Consider the following 20,353-nt stretch of genomic DNA (forward strand, 5'->3'; position numbering starts at 1 on the left):
AGCGTTTCCTCTGTCATTGAGAAGGTTTGTGATTTAAAACCACCTCCTCTTTGGAATACGTTTTAGACATTTTGTGACCGGTCTTGAATGGTGAGTATAATTTTGAGGGGCAAAGGTTTATGTATATCTTGCTGTGGAGCATTGCCTAGTATAACTGGTGGAATGAAACTTTCAAAACTTGAACCTTCCATACAATATCAACCATTTTGACTATTTATACCTGAGCGCAAATGGGATGTGTCACCGTAAATACATACTGACACCACTGGGTGGCAGTAGCTGAATCTATATTAAAGGGCTCCACTGTTGGGCTAAAGTAAAAGAAGAGGTGGGAGTTGATCATTTGCAGGCAGGTAGCTTTCAGCTCTTCTGTAACGAAATACATTTTCATCTAAATCTATTGCTTTTTGGAAAACATGTATGTGCACACATAAGACATGAAGTACCTGTTTATGGATTGTCATTATATGGATTAGTTCAGTGGATGTAATCTTTATCAGAAATACCAGTCTGTTTAGCTAATGTTAGCTCGCTAGTTATGGTCATGGTCGTCAACATTCCAAACAAGCCTTCTAAATATACGTTACCTATCTGACGGACCAACGAGGTGGTATTTTACCTGTTTAACCTTATTGCTACCCCCCTTTCACGCATTATTGAAAACGTATGGGCGAGATTGTACGTTTTTCTTTATGTTAAACACTTTCCTATGTAGGCAGTGTTGTTATGATTGCTAACAGGCAGCTGACCAGCAGCGAGCAGGCTGTTGAGCTAACTTTTATAAGTGACACGTGGATTTTGGCAAGGCAATGTTAAAGTAGGTATATTTGGATAATTAACTAGATCAATTTAATAATTTGGTCGGCAGGTCGGTGTTCCACATCTTATTTGACTGAAGTCACCAAGACGATTCAGCTGTCAACATGGTTAGTGTCTTGTCTTTTGAACATGAATTAATTAAGTTCCGTATTGCAGAAGTCTATTTATCCGTGCTGAGAATGAAGTCTATTTGCCCTCCTCCACTATAGGGTGAAAGGAAAGGAGTGAACAAGTACTACCCCCCTGATTTCGACCCAGTAAAGGTAAGAATAACAGATCACAGGAACAGGTCATAGGATGTAGTATTCTCAGATCAACAAACATTTTCGTAACGTGTAAGTTGATACTAATGACTGTACTCATTTGACCCTATCAGCATGGCTCCATTAATGGATACAATAACAGCCACCCTCTCCGAGAGAGGGCAAGGAAGCTCTCCCAGGGCATCCTCATCATCAGGTGAGACACATCAGCTGCAAATTATATTGCATTTGTTGACTTCATCTGTAGTGGTGATAGTCTGCAGTCTGTAATATGTAACCTAAAGTAACCTAAAGCTGTACTACTGGGTCTTGTTTCCTCTTTTTCAGATTTGAGATGCCCTACAATATTTGGTGTGATGGCTGTAAGAACCACATTGGCATGGGTGTTCGATATAATGCAGAGAAGAAGAAAGTGGGGAACTACTACACCACACCCATATACAGGTGAAGAGGATATGGTTACATTATTAATAGTGTTATTATTGATTAGTATTCATTGCAGACTAATGGATCACAACATTTGTTTGGTGAAAAAGGTAACCCAAGGGGTTTGATTTTGTCGGTGCTGACTTTAGTCTCATGTTTGATGGGACCATTTCTAGCCCAGAACAAGCCCAGGCTTGTGTGTGTGTTTGTGCATGTGTGTGCTTGTGCGTGTGTTTGAGCATGTGTGTGTGCTCTTGTGTTTCACTGGCCACAGGTTCAGGATGAAGTGTCACCTTTGTGTGAACTACATCGAGATTCAGACGGACCCTGCCAACTGTGACTATGTGATTGTGAGCGGCGCCCAGCGCAAGGAGGAGCGCTGGGACATGGCTGAGAACGAGCAGATCCTCACCACAGGTAGCGCCACGCTCAGTCCTCACCACAGGTAGCATCACACTGCCCAGTGCCCACGCTCAGTCCTCACCACAGGTAGCGTCACACTGCCCAGTGCCCACGCTTAGTCCTCACCACAGGTAGCGTCCACTCTCCTCACACTCAGTCCAGCTACATCCACCATGCTGCTGTGTTTACATCCCACTACCTTATGAACATCTTGAGTTTTCAGCATTTGAGCAGGAATACTTGGAATTTGTTTAAAATGGTCAAAAAGGGAAAATGCAGTACTCTATTATATATATATATTGTTATATATATCTCTTTATGTATCTCTCTCACACTATTTGCCTGTGTTTGTCTGTGTCTCTGTAGAGCACAGCGAGAAACAGAAGTTGGAGACGGATGCCATGTATAAGCTGGACCACGGTGGGAAGGACAAGGAGAAGCTGCGAGCGGCCCTGCCCTCCCTCAACGAGCTCCAGGACCACCAGTCCGCCTGGAAGGACGACTTCCAGCTCAACAGCAGCCTCCGCAGGAAGTTCAGGGTGGGCATTTGTGTCCATTTAGTTCTCACATAATCTCCCCCCAGTTTCTTGTTGTTGTGCAAAAGTTTGTCTGCCTTTACTGAGGGGCCATCCTGTGTCATCAGACAGACAGTGCAGCTTATCCAGTGTTTCCCACAGAATTGAATTCTATTTGTGGTGGTAGGTTTGCAGAATTAACTTGAATGCAACAGTTTTTAGCAAATTAGCGCAGTGTGGTTATGATGCTAACCAGATTTAAGCACAATTTAGTACAACCTGGAAAATCATTGTGTGGTGGTCAATGTTGATATTGTGGTGGGCCGACACAAATAAGGCAATGTATGGGAAACACTGTTATCTGATTTCTCAGTGCCTTTGAAACCTCCCATTCCGCGTGAAAAGACTCAGCAGCTGTAAATGTAAACTCCCTCTGGCATCACTGCACGGCTTCTGCTGATGGCTGTTGATTGTATGTCCCTCTGCCTCTGTTTTGGGCTTGGTCTGAGTCTGTCTTTCCTGTTTGTTTGTTTGTTTGTTTGTTGTTTGTCACAGGTTGAGAAGAAGGTGATAGTGGAGCAGGAGGAGAAGGACGATGCAGTGAGGAAGAGGACCAATCTGTCCATCTCGCTGGTTCCCGAGAAGGAGGAGGACAAGAAGCTAGCAGCGCTGCTCACCTTCCAAAGCCCTGACTGTGAGGACCATTGTTGTTTTATTTTCTTTATTTTTGTTTGTTTCTTTCTTTCGTTCGTTCGTTCTTTCTTTCTTTCTATTTTGTTCTCTCTCTGTATTTCATTTTTATTTAGTTTTATATATTTTGCTTTGTTATTTATTTTATCTTTATTTATTGATTGGTTCTAATGACTTTATTTTATTATAATCTAACTTGTAATGTTTTAGGAAGGACTGGACCCTTGAGTACTTCCATGTGTCCTTGTAGTTGCCTGTATAATGAATGTTAAGATGGATGATGTGTGACAAGTGCCTGTCTGTTTCTACATGTGTGTCTATGAGGACTCGTTCTGCACACTAGATTTACTTATGGCTACAAATAAAGTAACCTTTACCTGAACCATGTGTTCTATTCTTTCCCTTCTCAGCCTACGACGACCGGCAGCAGAGCAAGCGTAAGGAGATCTCCTCCCGCTCGTGGTTCACCTCCCCCACCGCTCCACCAGGGAGCGCTGCAGGCAGCCTCCTGCAGAAGCTGAGCCAGCAGGGCAAAGGAGCGGCCGCCACCAAGGCCCTCAGCAGCTCCCCGGCCTCCAGCGCCCTGAGCCTGGTGCGCAGACGCACCGAGGAGCCCCGGCCCGAGATATCGGCGGCGGCAGCCACTACCCAGCGTCGAAGCTCAGACCCTGGGAATAGTTCTACAGCGGCTGCCTCTTGCACCACTGGAGGGAACCATTCGCACGAGACGGGGGAATCCACAGGGACAAATTTGAACATGACACAGATTCATCTGGATGGAAAGGAGACATTCAGGTGTGTAAATGCAAGTGGAGAGACGACCTCAAATGGCGTGACGGGAAGGCGGGCACCCAGAGGGGATTGTGGGACAGATGGAGATCACGCAAGGAGCTCCTGCCTCGTCCGGTCTCTAGTAGCGGACTACAGTGACTCTGATCCAGACAGTGACGCGAGTGAACCATAGCCATCAGAGGACATCACAATGCTTACTATTGATTGTCTCTGTAATGCTGCATTCCAAACAACTCGAACGTCGGAGGTCGGACTTCAATTTCAACCTTCAAGTTGGGGTAGATCGACTTACACCGAGTTCAGAAGTGAGAACTCCGACACTCAGTTTGTCTGGAATGAAATTGGAAGATTCCAACAAGGAAATATCTGACTTCCGAGTTGTCTGGGATGCTGTGCTTTGGTGTGCTGTGTCAAGTAGTACCACACGTTAAATCTGTCTGTCAGAATCAGGTGAAGGCGTCCCTGTTGATAATAAACTCCAAGATGTAAGCTCAGAGAGAGAAGTCTGAGGCTTCACAATCAAACCATATGCTGAACATTTGACTAAGGTCTAAACACACTTTTGGGGCAATTGGGGATACATGATGTCAAAATGCCACTTGATCACTCTGTCTCAGTCTCTGATCTGTTCACTCAGTACTTTAAGAGAAAGGGCTTTTTTTTGTAAATATACTGTTGTCTGTTGTAAGACAAGGTACCGGTGTTGTAAGTATACATTGATTCCAATTAAATCTCAAGCCAATCCAAGATGTCCCCCTTTTGCTAGATGTCCCCCTTTAGCTAGAGAATGGCCATGTGTGATGAACATTTGATTGTCAGAATAAAGCTGTCTGTTCAGACGACGTGTTTGGAGTTTGTGTAACCAGGCAGTCTAGTCAGATGAGTGCGGAGGAGTGTGATTTGAATGTATCCCAATGCAGATAACGGCTAGTGTGAATGACAGTTGCCAGGGCAAACTCTGAGGGAAGCCCCTGGCTGAGGGTGCAGATCGGGGTGGGGCACAGCGTTGAGCTCAGCCCACATGGATCATGTCTCTTCATGATGGAGGGGTGTGGTTGGTATGTGATTGTGTATGTACGTTTCTGTGGGTGAAAAAAAGAAAAAAGAAATAAGACAACTCCTGCGCTACCGACAGTCATAATTCAGTTGGTGCACCCAGGCAGCGACAGTGCTACACATCTTTAAAATCATGACCCCACGACTCAAAAAGGTCAGTTAAAACTATTGCAACTGCAGTCCCAAAGCTAATGTTAGTTGAGTAAATTGATGAGAGTGTTTGGTCAGACCCAATGTTTAAATTAAATGAATAGGACATACCTACACTAATATAAACAAATGATTTCAGTGTTGTCTGTGTAACAACAAAAACAGCCTATTGCTAATTGTATCATGATTATCTGATCCCAGTAGATGAAATTCCTTCACAGAAAGACTGAATATTCCTTCTTTTCACAGAAACTTGTTACTTATATTCTAGCCAGGCCACACCCACCTAGATCTCTTCTCAGGGAGATGCTAGTCTGGAACACCATGATTCTCTTAACATTTCCATTTGAGGACAGGCCAATCAGCGACGAGAGGGGATGATGCTATATTTCAAAACTGGCTTTGGTAAACGGTAGTAGCAACGCCTGCAAACACTGAAAATTGCGTACATTTATGTAGAGTAAAGATAGGTCTACATACATTGTTTCCTGACTGACAACCCTTTCTTATACAGTCTATGCTGACAACGCGGTTTATTGACAGATTGCAAAGTTTAGGCAAAGTAGAAAGTGACGCTAGGAATCCCTGATCAATGTGATTGGTTAGGCTGGATCAATGATTTCAAAGTTAGCCCAAAGTCTACACCAGTCATGCGATGCTATAGTTGGGAAACATTTTCTAATCGAGAGTCCCCAGGATGTATTCACTAAGTAAATTCATGTCCAGCAAGTCCCATTTTCAGCAACCAGTCAGTATCTAATTGTCCAACTTCACCTTCCCAGTGGCTTGCATGTTGCATGTGATGAGCAAAGCATGAACACAGTTTTTAGTAATAAAATAATTTTATTCACTAATGAGAATAGTGTAAAACTTTAGTTTAGGGAACACATATTATTAATACATAACTAATATGTGTATGTAGTGCTCAAGAAGGTCTGTATTAAGTATCATTTCACATTTATTAAGTCTTTAATAAACAATTTCTTAATCTTAATCAATAGGTTATTTATTCTTGGTAAATCCTTAATAAACAATTTGGTCTTGAGGTAAGGTTACTGGTATACAGTCAGAAATTCTCTGACTAATAAACTCTTAATACACTGTCTGAATATGTGACTTGTGTGAGTCCTCATATGCACACATGTAGAAACAGACAGGCACTTGTCACACATCATCCATCTTAACATTCATTATACAGACAATGACAGAATAGTAACATATTATGACAATGTATTAGAAGGCTATAGAGTTTCTATTTTCATCCATACTATATATCAACAACCTTAGATCAAGACCAACTAAAATAAATCACTTATTGAGTAAGAACACATTGCTGAATAAAGACGTAATAAATGTGTAGTGTTTAAGACAGACCTTATTGACCACTAATACATACACACATTACTTATGTATTAATGGTTAATTAATGGTTCCGTAAAAATCAGGGTAATGTCAAAATGAATTCATGTTTTCAAAGTTTTTTGTTTGTTTTTTAGTGACTTCTGGAGAGATTTAGCGCACGTCCCTCTGAGTCACTGGAAGGTGCCCGAAATCTCAACGCCTTCCTTATCTTCTGCAGAAAGCCCTTCAGTCCCTTCTTCTTAGTGGACTTGACTCTCTCTGACAAAAGAAGTAGTTGCAGAGATTAAAATGCGTATGCATGTGCAAGATAAGAAATAAAATGATGTTCTATATGGATGTCTGCAACTTACCAGATGGCTGTGCTGCATGATTCTGGACATCTTTTGAGTCATTGGATGGTACTGCCATTGCTTTGTCTTGAGCACACTGAGAACAAAATGTAAATCAAGTTAATGATGATTGGTTAATGTCATAACCACAACCACAACTACAAGGAAACTAAGCAACACATAATTATTTTCAAAAGACCTTTTAGAAAGGTATAGATCCTACCACATGATGATTCTTCTCAATGTCTTGAGCCTCATCCTCCATCTCCCAATCTGGAACTTCTGGGCACAATTCAGGTCTCGTGCACTCAGAAAGGAGAAACCCAGGTGGGGGCTGTGCTGCAGGTGAGACGTCTGCAACCAGGAGCCCAGGAGGAGGCTTCACTGCTCGGGCTGGAGCTGAGGCATTGGGTAAGGCAAACCCAGGAGGAGGCTTCACTGCTCGGGCTGGAGCTGAGGCATTGGGTAAGGCAAATCCAGGAGGAGGCTTCACTGCAGACATTGTCTCTGATAGAGCAAACCCAGGAGGCGGTCGGACTGCAGCTGAGGCATTAGATAAGGCAAACCCAGGAGGTGGCTTCACTACAGGTGATGCAACAAGTGGAGCTGCCTTCACTGCGGCTGAGTTGTTGGAAAGAGCCAGCCCTGGAGGTGGCCGTGCAACAGTTGATGCAACTGGCAGAGCGAAGCCAGGGGGAGGGTTCACTGCAGGTGAGTTATCACACACAAACCCAGGAGGTGGCTTTACCACAGGCAATGTGTCCGTTACAGTAAAACCAGGAAGTGGTTTCACTGCAGGTGAAGGATGGGCAGAGCAAACCCAAGAGGTGGTCGAACTACAGGTGATGTTACAGGCAAAAGGAACCCTGGGGGTGGTTTGACTGCAGGGGATCCATCAGGTAGAGTAAAACCGGGAGGTGGCTTCACTACAGGGGATGCATCTGGAAGCAGGAACCCATGTGGTGGCTTCACTACAGCTGAGGTGGCAGGCAGATCAAACCCAGGTGGTGGCTTCACTACAGCTGAGGTGGCAGGAGGTACAGTAAAACCTGGTGGTGGCTTCACTGCAGGTGAGATGGCAAGCTGATCAAACCCAGGAGGTGGCTTTACTGCAGCTGAGGTGGCAGGCAGATCAAACCCTGGTGGTGGCTTCACTACAGGGGATGCATCTGGAAGCAGGAACCCAGGAGGAGGCTTCGCTACAGCTGAGGTGGCAGGAGGTACAGTAAACCCAGGAGGTGGCTTCACTACAGCTGAGGAGGCAGGAGGTACAGTAAAACCTGGTGGTGGCTTCACTACAGCTGAGGTGACGGGCAGATCAAACCCAGGTGGTGGCTTCACTGCAGGTAAGATGGCAGGCAGAGCAAACCCAGGAGGAGGCTTCACTGCAGGTGAGATGGCAGGCTGATCAAACCCAGGAGGGAGCTTCACTGCAGGTGAGATGGCAGGCTGATCAAACCCAGGAGGTGGCTTTACTACAGGTGAGATGGCAGGAGGTACAGTAAACCCAGGTGGTGGCCTCACTACAGGTGAGGTAGCAGGTAGATCAAACCCTGGAGGTGGCCTCACTACAGGTGATGCATCAGGTAGATCAAACCCTGGAGGTGGCTTCAATACAGGTGATGCATCAGGCAGAGTAAACCAAGGTGGTGGCCTCACTACAGGTGATGCATCAGGCAGAGTGAACCCAGGAGGTGGCTTCACAACAGGTGATGCATCAGGCAGAGTGAATCCAGGAGGTGGCTTCACAACAGGTGATGCATCAGGTAGAGTGAATCCAGGAGGTGGCTTCACAACAGGTGATGCATCAGGTAGAGTGAATCCAGGAGGTGGCTGTGGTGCACTTGAGGTTGGCGCCTCCATGTGTTCCTCACAGGAGATGTTATCAAGTAGTGTCACGTAATCCTGCAGAGTTGTTGAAATCATGGTACTGATCATATAGCTCTGATGTTTATCCATCACTAATGTGTGTAACTGGTCCTGAACGTCATACAACGGGAAGGACTCTGCATATTGATTATAAACCATGTCACCTAGCTGTTCGATCGTATCCAATGAGAGATCTTTGAAGTGACAGGAAAGATAATTGGCTTCCTGAGACTGGAAAAGAGTCACTTTGGTGAGAAAACGAATCTGGTCCACCAGTAGAAGGCATATGATTAGGTCGTCCTTATCCGCCATCGTTACCGGGACAAGGGCATGGACAAATCTTGCCACTACACCACATATGACCTTTTCCAGGTCAGGGCAAGGTGGCAGCTCAAATGGCAGTGTTTCCATTTTCCTATTGCGGCATACCATCTCAAGTTGGACAGACACCAGACGGCCAATGTCTCTAGACACCATCCTGTTCTTATTGGATAATGCCTCCATGAGAGATTTCATGCTGCCATACATTGTCAATACATCTTTACAGATGGAGTTCACCATACAAACCACCTCATTCGTGTTGAAATAACAATTGACTTTAGCTTTCTTCTTTGTGACTTTCACACCAGAGTGAGACAGTCTGTTTACCACATGCTCAATCAGTGGCCAATTATGAGCTTCGAATGTAAATTCTGTGTCGTCCTGAGAGTACATCTGCAGCAACACAAGTGTCAAAACTGAAGTCACTGCCTCAATGTGAATCACCAACTTCTGAGCAGTAGTTGGTGAACTCTTGTAGTCAGTAGCGATCAGGAACAGTCTCAAGATGGAGGGTGGTTGTGAAGGCCTTTGAAAAGACATCTGAAAAAGCCTGGTAACTTTCACTGACACAAAGTCAATGACGGTGGCCATTAGAGTCTCATCGCCGGTGCACAAGAACTTCTTCATGGCATCAGCAGTATACATGGCCTTCACAAGCTTGTGATGGATGGAGTGGGTCATCCTAGCAGCCGCTGGACGGGAGTAGTGTGCTTGTAGGTTTGACATCGGTAAAATAGAGGACAACCTCCTCAGCACTGCACAGGCAATATCCACGGCCAGCTCTGTCAGCTGCATGGAGGACCCATGGTAAGGAGTGCCACTGGAATCTGTCTTCATGGCGTAGATCAGTCTGGTGACCAGGTCCGCCACCACCTCTAGCCGGGTGTGTAGACGAGAGCACTGATAATACTGGAGCTCAATCTCAAGGTCACTCAAGATTCTCCTCAGAAGAGGAATCTTGAGGTCATCTGGGCGCTTCTCAGGTGACTCTCTGTTGGCAAAAAGAGATTGTGTGAAATTCTGCTTTTTCCAACATCAACATGTCATTTTGTTAATAATAATAATACAATAATAACAACAATGCAGGGGGGGGAAAGGTGGAGTCACATTACAGTGACTTTAAACATCATTCACATGTGGAGTGGGCTACAGACCATCACAGACTACAGTATATGGAAGAGGTCTAGGGCTATGGTGTGAGGGAAGAGCCTACTTCTCCAGAGGAGCTGAAGTCTTTCTATGCCCAATTTGAAAGCCACACCAATTCAAAGTGTTTACTGTTTTTGACGTGTACACCGTAATAACACTAGCCACTTTAGTTTATATTTTCTGTATCTTACTTGCACTTCAGGCTGAAAATTACCATGTAATTCAATACTGTTTTGGAATTCCATTTTAACTTACTAAGTAAAGTGGAGTTGACTCACACTGACTGAGACTATTGAATTTCATATCCACAAATGATACTGGGCAATTCCATGGAAAATTATGTTTTTTTGTAACATCCATAACACCAATGAAATGTGATGGTATGGTATGATGTGAATGATTACATGAAATTTGAGCATTTGCTAATTTTGTCTGAAGAATGTACATGAGACAAAATGCACAAAAAATGAATGTTATCATTCACATCATACAAATGCCAAGGCATTTCACTGGCAAAAAGTAAATTTTCCGTGGAATTGCCCTAGTTATTGATTTTGAGTATATGATAGCAAACTTAACTTGAACGTGAAACTTATAGCTAAATACACTCAAGGTGCCGTATTTCTAAGTCAATAGTTGATCACTGAATGTGACTCACAGATCAGACGGAGCTGAGGGGACATGTTGTTCACAATTCTGCAGCTCATTGCCCTTGCGAGACACACTGGACAGATGTCTGACGATCAGCTCTCTCCTGACCTCCTGCTCAATGTCCTGCATCCTGAGATGGGCATTGACCTGCCAGGCCTAAAATGACACATTCATCTTTAATTATTATCAGCTCAAAAAGGACTGCAGAACCTGAATGTGTATTCAGCAGTAGCCTATACATAACAACTCATATTTTTGACATGGAAAAGCTGTTCAGCACCTGTAATGGATTAGCCTAACTAGGCTTTAAAGTATTTCTCTAACTTACCAGCCAGGTTTCATCATCACATGACTCCTTTATCTCAGGGAACCTAAACAATAATCAGAGAGGTGTCATGTTCTTTTCTTGTTTATTTTTCAATGAAATTGTTTCTTTCCATTTTAAGCACTTGACCTCTGATATTACTAACCAGTCCTTGAACATCTTCCTCTCATGGCGGAAAAACCATTCAATGACATCCTCAACTGTAATATGGGCGTTCACTGAGCCCTGCTCCTGAAGATTCAAGAACATTCTCAGGAGTACCTTCTATGAGAGAAAAGTAAAACATGGGTAAGAAGACATAGCCCATATATTGTGTTGTTCATGTTCATGCATTTTTTTTCCTTAAACAGAGGAACTTTACTTTTTCGTTGTAGGACACCCTGTCCAGACAGAAGCCAGCCTTCTTCTTGTAGCACAAGCAGTACGGCAGACACTGACATAATACAGAGGAAAAACTATAATCAGACGATTTTAGCTTTTACTTTCAACATCAGTTAGCATCATGTTCCATAGCTAAACTTTGATCCAGCTTAACGTGATGACAGTAGGCCTACCACTGATAAGGGACACAACATTCTATATGCTATAAACTGCACTGTAATGTTGGAAAATAAAACTATTAGTCTAACTTGGTGGGATAGCTAATTTTTAGATTTTAAGCTAACGTTAGGCCACATTTGCGTTCAAACCTGACACAAGACTACGGAATTGGCAGATAAGTGCCAAATTACATCAATTTGAATTACCTCCGGTCTGTCCTGCATACTGTGTAGCGTTTTTTCTGACCAGACAAAAGTCCTTATGCAAAGTGAGGAGAAAAGTCGAGAAATGATACTTCGAGAAAATGTCTGTATTGCCGCTCGTCGAAATTGTTTTGCAAAAGTAATGTTTTCTGCAACATTCCAAATATCAAACATTCCATTACTATAGAAACAAACAGAACAGTTTGACACAGCGCGTTTTTAGAACAATTTGACGCCATGACGTCACTGACTAGCCATGTATTTTCAGTAGGCTAATTTACTACATGTTATATGGTTTAAGTTCAAGTTCATATAGCACATTATTAAGGTATATGGTAATTCAATGCGCATTGTATTCTTGGGTTGGGAGTTGGAGTAGGCCTAAATCCTAAGAGTTGACTGTTTAATATTTATTCCTGACTGAAAATATTATGGTACAGTAGACAGCAATGTTTAGGGCCCATTGTCATTTAGGCTACTTACTAGGCAATGTTAAGTTATATAGTAAGAGAGAGTATTGTAATCGGGTCCCTCCATCCGTCTGTCCACTAACATGACTTAAAAAGTACTGATCCAGTGTACTTCAGATATACAAGGCAGAGAGTGAGGGTCACCATATCTTAGTTCTCTCAGGATCTGGCTCTGAATACAGATTCTGGAATCTGGAGGTGAGGGTGTGTCTGTAGGCGCCTGAGCACTCTTGTTTCCATATTCGTTTATTTGTGTTGCCGGTGCCGATGTTTCTGGCGACATCCCCTTCAAGGTGCACTGGGAGATGGTAGCCATGGCCATCTGCTCTGGAGTCAAACCCACTGGGTGCAACACTGAAATAAGTCTAATTAGGGGCAACCCCAACCAACCTCACACCCCCTTAGGGGAAAACAGTGTGTACCTTTACAATGGCTGAAGTTATTTCTCTTAGCCTTACATAATCAGGAGGCAACTCCGCTCCAGTGTGGAGATTTCACTGGCTTTGCCTGGAATGGCTATGGGACACCTTATGTACAGCCTGGAATGGAACACATCTTATTTACAGCCTGGAATGGCTATGGGACACATCTTATTTACAGCCTGGAATGGAACACACCTTATGTACAGCCTGGAATGGAACACACCTTGTACAGCCTGGAATGGCTATGGAACACATCTTATTTACAGCCTGGAATGGAACACATCTTATTTACAGCCTGGAATGGAACACATCTTATTTACAGCCTGGAATGGCTATGGGACACACCTTATTTACAAGCTTCAATCCTCTTTGCTGCTATTATTATCAGAGTTTGAGTGTGACACAAAGCAGCATTTTTTATAACGCACAATTACTGTCTCAGTCGAAAATAAAGATTAGAGTGCATTAGAAATGATTCTCTTCCAGTGGAAAACCAAAGACACTCAATTCTCTCTTAGCATAAGAGACGAAATAGTTGTGCACATATTATTGGGAAAGGTCTGTAGATCTAGAATTGCAATGCCATACAAAATCTTTGTTATATGAACTTTATGCAGTTTTTCCAAAGAAACTCAAAACCAGATGTATCATGCTAAAAAATACTTAATAGGTAAATACAGATATAAACCCTCTAAATGATATGGCAAGGAAATAATTTTCTTAGGATATTTTACAATTCTGATAATGTCATAACATTTCCACTATATCAGACCATTGCTAAGTAAAAGTTATTCTGACTGTGATGCATATGGGTTACAGAGTGATTAATTACAATAAGTATAGTGATCAATTATGATGTGGTAGCCTACAGGCCTACCTAAACTTGCACATGTTATTTTTTTCTTTCTGTAAACACGTTGTTAATTCTATTTTCCAGTAGGTGGCGATATTTACTAAACAATAGACGTATACAAATGGTTGACTTTGGCGGGTATAGGCTATACCTCGTAGAATTATCAAAGCTAAACACGAGATTCTCCATCTCCAGTAATAATAAAGGACGTGATCAATGCTATCTGTAGTGAGAGATCTGATCATAATTAATTGCCACAATCATTGGAGCGTCGATGGAGGGTCTTTCAAACCATGGACTTCTGTCCATGGCACCAGGCTATTTGATATCTCATTAGCCACTGGCGCATTCGTTTAGCCTAGGCTACTTCATATTAATACTGACAGTCGTTGACTTTAAATTCCTAATATTTCTGACCAATAAGAACGTGCAAGGAAATAGGCTACATGTTGAGAAATGGCGCAGAATTTGAAGTGCTCTTTTCGCTCTACTGGGCTAACGACGTGAGTAGGCAACCTCCCCTTAATAAACGTCATTACGTTGACTGTCATAATACGGAAGTGTGTAGCTGGACATGAGTCTATTCGGTCTTGTTATGTGTTTCTCTGTTGAATATTAAATGTGCCGTAGTCTACAATGTCAGTTAAGCCCGAGGAGGAGCTGGTGAAGGAATGGGAAAGGTTGGAAAGTTTAATTTCTACAAAATATTTTGTTGAAAAATCCACAAAAAGGCTCGTGAGTCATGCTCGACTATAGCCTATGTGTGTGGCATTCGCCTTCGCCTTCCTGTATCAGCAAGAACTTTTGTACCGCTGACTTTCTTTCTGTCATAACTTTGTCAATCCGTCATATTACGCAGAAGGAATAAAGGCTAAGAAGCAAAGCTATTTTCGGTCATGAGAATAATATTAGTTTTCACATTACCCGTGTGTGTGTGTAGCATATCACGTGCACATAATAGTTTGCTTATGGGGAGGTAGATTCTACAAGCGCAAAAGGTGATGTACATCTTGGGGAGTCTCATGTTGGCACCATAGAAGCTAGTAAGGACTTAAGGCTAAGCAGTGCTTCAGCAGTTAGTGTTAATTGAGTAGCTACTGTAATTTTATTTTCAACAAAATTATGTGACTGATATTTGCAGTAGTCTCTCTCTAATGCTGCTGCTAGGAAAGAAATTGGACATGAATAGAGAACTGGATGCCAGCCAGATTAGGCCTACCTTTGACTGATGACTTTTTGAGTCCCCGATGAGTGCAACCTGATAGGGATATAACTTCAGTCTCTTTCATCACGAGATTTGGCAGATTTGTGGCACAGGGTGTCACCAAATAAAAAACCTGATACTTGCACAGAGAGAACCTGAAATGGTACCCTAGGATTTTAAAGCATGGTGTGCTGCAGCTGACAAAAGAAACCTGGGTAACACTCTGAATCTTTTAATTCTCTTGGCTGATCAATATAGCATAATTGTCTCTGTTGGTTCAGTGCACAGAAGCATATATTACAGATTCACTGACTTGTATACTCTAATAAAAGTATAAATAGTGCATAACGTGCAACACTGTACATGCACTCCCATTTTCACAGTGAAATTCTATTCTCAAACTTGGGCCCAAAGTCTTCTTCCTTGCAAAACCTGATAGACAGTCTATGTAAGGTTACCTTCCTGAATTAACCAGTTTGAATATATACCGAATATCGATTCTATGCCATGAACTCAGAAAGAATCAAAGAGCGTTGGCATGCACTGTGATGGTACTAGCGGCCTTGGGTGAGGAGCCCAATTTGAGACATGTTATCTGCCTGTTCATAATTCTGAATGGCTGGTCCGTCTGTTGGCTTTTAACTAGTTAGCTTGATAAAAACACCATAATGCCCAAATGGTCTCCAGTGCACTGTGCATGTAGACACTGACTCAATGCTGTGTCATATTGAGCGCATGTAGGCACTGACTCAGTGCTGTGTCCCATTGAGCGCATGTAGGCACTGACTCAATGCTGTGTCCCATTGAGCGCATGTAGGCACTGACTCAGTGCTGTGTCCCATTGAGCGCATGTAGGCACTGACTCAATGCTGTGTCATATTGAGCGCATGTAGGAACTGACTCAGTGCTGTGTCCCATTGAGTGCAGGGAGCAGGCGGAGCTGAAGCAGCGTCTCCAGGTCGGGGACACTGAGGACTGGCAGACGAGCCCCTGCTTCACTGGGCTGGAGCGAGTCGGAGGAGTGGACCTGTCCTTCATCAAAGGGGACGACATCAACGCCTGTGCACAACTGGTCGTGCTCAGCTACCCAGACATGAAGGTGCAGTCTACAGAACATGCAAATGTAAACTCACCCAAGGATGAACAGGAGGATTTTTTATACAACCCCAAATCAGAAAAAGTTGGGACATTGTGTAAAATGTGAATAATAACAGACTGTAATAATCTGCAAATCTCTTAAAACTCATAGTTAGTTACATAAAGGACACAGACAACATATCAAATGTTGTAAATGACAAATGTCATGGAAAATATATGTTAAGTTTGAATTTGATACCAGCAACATGTTTCAAAAAAAGTTGGGAGGGGGGTAACAAAATGCTGGAAAATTTGTGTAATGATAAAGAAAATAAAAGGAGGAATGTTTATGAGACTTGTGTATTATCATATTCTGTTTTTATTTGCATTTTACACAGCGTCCCAACTTGTTCTGATTTAGGGTTGTATATTATGATATTATTACATTATAACAGTAATGTTCCATTTATTACAGTGTTGTGTGTAAAGCTGGGAGGGTAGAACCCCTCAGCAGCAGTATGTAGTGGCTAGTGGCTATTCAATTGGGTTTGCGTTTGTAAATGTATTCTAGAGCACAATTGGTTTAAAAATGAGCTTTCTTTGAGGGTTCGCTGTGTAGCTGCAGTGTCTTAATCTCTCCGCTCTCTTGATCATCCTCCATTTCAGTTATATCAGACATTGGCACACCTTTTAACCCCCCCCCCCCCCACACACACACACACACACACACCCGCACACCACCCCGCTCCTTTATTTATTATATTGGCTTAAACTCATTTTGTCACTACCTCCCTTTGCTGATGGAATGTGATCTACAACACTAATTAGATTCTCTTCAATAAGCCTGTCGCATCAATTTACTTGTAATCTCTCCTCTTTTTACCCCTCCCACCAGTCTCTTCATCAACACTTCTCTGGGTGTTCAATATAGCTCTCTCTCCCTCTCTCTCTCTCTCTCTCCCCCTCTCTCCCTCTCCCTCCCTCCCAATGCACTGGCTCTTTGTAAGCCAGAACCCTGTGGAGTGGAGGTATGGGATTGTGTGTTGAGATCCGCCTGCTGTACTTTAATCTCTCTGTTACCCGCCATCCACCACATCCACTCCACCTCACGCAGACCTCTGGGCTCCATCTGGCAGAGGAGCCCTAGGTGTGTGTGTGTTTGTGTGTGTGTGTGTGTGTGTGTGTGTGTGTGTGTGATGGCTCCTAACGGCCGTGCCTCTGCTCTGGTGTTTCCACAGCTGCTCTACCAGGACAGTCAGATGGTGGCGCTGGACGCCCCGTACGTGGCCGGCTTCCTGGCCTTCCGGGAGACGCCCTCGCTGGTCCACGCCCTGCGGAGGCTGCAGGAGGCCCAGCCCAGTCTGATGCCACAGGTCAGGGCTCCGCTCGGAAACCCATACACACACTCCCCCCTACACACACGCACTCCCCCCTACACACACGCACTCCCCCCTACACACACGCACGCACACACACACTAACATGCACGAAAACACACACTCCCTCCTACACACACATATACACGCACTCCCTCCTACACACACATACACACGCACTCCCTCCTACACACACATACACACGCACTCCCTCCTACACACACATACACACACACTCCCTCCTACACACACATACACACACACCCCCCCTACACACACATACACACACACTCCCTCCTACACACACATACACACACACTCCCTCCTACACACACATACACACACTCCCTCCTACACACACATACACACACTCCCCCCTCCTACACACACATACACACGCACTCCCCCCTACACACACATACACACACACTCCCTCCTACACACACATACACACACACCCCCCCTACACACACATACACACACACTCCCTCCTACACACACATACACACACACTCCCTCCTACACACACATACACACACTCCCTCCTACACACACATACACACACTCCCCCCTCCTACACACACATACACACACACTCCCTCCTACACACACATACACACACACTCCCTCCTACACACACATACACACACACCCCCCCTACACACACATACACACACACTCCCCCCTACACACACACATACACACACACTCCCCCCTACACACACACATACACACACACTCCTTCCTACACACACATACACACACACTCCCTCCTACACACACACATACACACACACTCCCTCCTACACACACATACACACACACTCCCTCCTACACACACATACACACACACTCCCTCCTACACACACATACACACACACTCCCTCCTACACACACATACACACACACTCCCCCCTACACACACATACACACACACTCCCTCCTACACACACATACACACACACTCCCTCCTACACACACATATACACACCCCCCCCCCCATACATCCCTCCACCATCAGTCCATCACGGCCCGCACGTCCACCACCTTCACCCCAACCTGCGTTTGCCGTCTTGACCAGCCATCTTGAGTGTGGTGTCTCGGGCGCCATACTTGCCCTGTCAGGAAGCTGTGGTGACTCACTGCGGCTGCTGACCTCGTTCACCATCCGCCCAATGAGGGCTCCTCGTTCAGTGGGACGATGCTGTGACCGTGTGAAAGATAGAGTGGTATTATTCCTGTTTTAATTGGGGGTTTACTATTGTTAATAATAATTAGTAGTGTGTTTTAAGATACACTGTGGTATCATACAGTGTGCAGATTATACCTAATTAATACTTCTTTCATCAGGGAAAAATGAGCTGAAAACTAATTTGAAAATCATAAACCCCATGACGGTAGAGCCTGCAGCCGCATCACCAGATGTTCCTCTGACTCTCCTACAGGTGGTGTTTGTTGATGGGAACGGACTCTTCCATTACCGAGGTGAGGGGAGAGACTGGATGGAATTTGATCTCCCAGTTATTGCAACAACTTTTCCACTTTTTCAAGACTTGTCCACTTATTCAAGACTTGTCCACTTATTCAAGACTTGTCCACTTATTCATGACTTTTAGTTAGTTAAATTAGTTTGTGACTTGTTCACCAGTTTGTAGTCTTGTTGTAGTCTTGGCTGTGTCCTATGCCTTTGCCTGGGACCGGATGAGACAGGCTTCTAAATGGGCCTTGTGTGTGTGTGTGTGTGTGTGTGTGTGTGTGTGTGTGTGTGTGTGTGTGTGTTTCCTGCAGAGTTTGGCTTGGCCTGTCACCTGGGGGTGCTGTCAGGTTTGCCCTGCATCGGAGTGGCCAAGAACCTGCTGCAGGTCCAGGGGGTGGTCCGGGATGAGCAGCACCTCTCTCAGGTGAGACACAGACACACACACACACACACACACACATTGTTTAAATGCTGCATTTGTTTGATGTGCATGGTCAAGGGCAGGCTGAGCAGACTCTAACTGGGCAGTTCCCACTGAATGCCCATCGGATGCCTATTCAACAAGTCCCTCTTTTCTGTGATGTTCTTGACCGTCTTGGTTGTCTTTGCCGTGTGCTTCCTGATAGTTCTTCATTGGTGTCTGTGATAAGCCTTTTGTCCATCTTTCTCTGTGTGTGTTACTGTGTGTGTCTGTGGGTGCTTTGCAAATGCTGTTCATTTAAATCTGTACAAATGTACAAAGCAGCCTGTCCTTGAACAGCTCGCTATTTTATCTGTGTGCTGTAGCCGCCTCTTTCTGGATTTGTTCAGCTCTCGATGATTCGTGACACTTGCAACACAAAAGCCTTTTGGTTCGAGCTCCGACAGTTATTCCTGTAAAGGTCAATGCCAAAGCTCAAAGAAATGTAATATTGCTGTTGCGGATCGGTATGTCACAGACCAGTGGGTTTCCTTTCATGACAGTCTCCTTCTACGCTGCATTTTCTACATACAAGGTTGTGTGGTCTCTCTGAGGCAGAGAAACCTCTCACTTTTTTATGTGGTAAATGCTGCCTAAGTGAGTTGATCGTATACATTGTCAAGATCTTAGAAGTCTTTGGTGAGGCAAGATCAGTGCTGTAGATTTGGTCATTGAAAGACAATCATTCAGAAGTCCCTGTGCAGGTGAGGAGACTTTGATTAATGCACAGTGAGGCTGCTATCTCAAAAACAGCTGAAATGTGAAAAACAAAAAGATACATTAGGCTTTAAGACAAGCATAGCCACCTTCGCTGTATGGACCTGTAGAAGAACTGAAATTCATTGCAGTCAGTCCACATCGAGGCAGGTTTATGAGCTGTGTCTCTGAAAATCCCCAACCGCCTGCAATTATGAGCTCAGCACCAGACATCAAGGTAAATATTAAAGCAGCGAGTGGGAGTGCAACAACCCAGCCAAGAAAATGGGCTCCAAGTGAAAGAAGGAAAAAAGCTCTCCGAGTCCTTTTCTTTTGTGCATCTGGAGACGAAGAAGAGGAAGTGAACAGAAGTGCAAAAGGCACGCCTGAGTAATAAAGCGCTCTCTCCTCCCTCCGTGTGACTGTTGAACTCCACCAGCCACTGCTGAATTTCTG

The 20,353-nt window shown here is 44.2% G+C and overlaps 2 protein-coding genes across 3 annotated transcripts in view; both read left to right on the forward strand.

Moving 5' to 3' along the window:
• Positions 1 to 320: 320 nt before the first annotated feature.
• Positions 321 to 4,746, forward strand: yju2b (YJU2 splicing factor homolog B). 2 transcript variants are annotated; one of them, XM_076293455.1, is made up of 9 exons: positions 321 to 349; positions 869 to 926; positions 1,029 to 1,082; positions 1,196 to 1,278; positions 1,410 to 1,526; positions 1,783 to 1,925; positions 2,277 to 2,449; positions 2,981 to 3,119; positions 3,526 to 4,746. In XM_076293455.1, the coding sequence occupies exons 2-9, from the start codon at positions 924 to 926 to the stop codon at positions 4,077 to 4,079; spliced, it is 1,266 nt and encodes a 421-aa protein (XP_076149570.1). In that variant the 5' UTR covers positions 321 to 349; positions 869 to 923; the 3' UTR covers positions 4,080 to 4,746. The 2 variants fall into 2 exon arrangements, with proteins under 2 accessions (XP_076149570.1, XP_076149579.1); XM_076293464.1 differs by having other exon boundaries at positions 324 to 353.
• Positions 4,747 to 14,168: 9,422 nt separating this feature from the next.
• Positions 14,169 to 20,353, forward strand: part of LOC143113470 (endonuclease V-like) — a 42,601-nt gene continuing 36,416 nt past the window's right edge. The window contains exons 1-5 of the mRNA XM_076275445.1: positions 14,169 to 14,287; positions 15,739 to 15,910; positions 17,127 to 17,261; positions 18,710 to 18,749; positions 19,053 to 19,165. Coding sequence (XP_076131560.1) covers positions 14,244 to 14,287; positions 15,739 to 15,910; positions 17,127 to 17,261; positions 18,710 to 18,749; positions 19,053 to 19,165 — 504 coding nt within the window. The 5' untranslated portion in view covers positions 14,169 to 14,243. The remainder of the gene's footprint in view (positions 14,288 to 15,738; positions 15,911 to 17,126; positions 17,262 to 18,709; positions 18,750 to 19,052; positions 19,166 to 20,353) is intronic.

Source organism: Alosa pseudoharengus, unplaced genomic scaffold (genome assembly GCF_046254945.1).
Source record: "Alosa pseudoharengus isolate Yale_2024_CS ecotype anadromous, Long Island Sound unplaced genomic scaffold, YU_APseudo_1.1 YU_APseudo_1.1_scf_1, whole genome shotgun sequence".
In the NCBI taxonomy this organism is placed as follows: domain Eukaryota; kingdom Metazoa; phylum Chordata; class Actinopteri; order Clupeiformes; family Clupeidae; genus Alosa; species Alosa pseudoharengus.

Coding starts and splice junctions, on each gene's coding strand:
- yju2b (XM_076293455.1), top strand. Junction 1,279..1,409: donor CAGGGCATCCTCATCATCAG/GTGAGACACATC, acceptor CCTCTTTTTCAG/ATTTGAGATGCCCTACAATA. Junction 2,450..2,980: donor GCCTCCGCAGGAAGTTCAGG/GTGGGCATTTGT, acceptor TGTTTGTCACAG/GTTGAGAAGAAGGTGATAGT.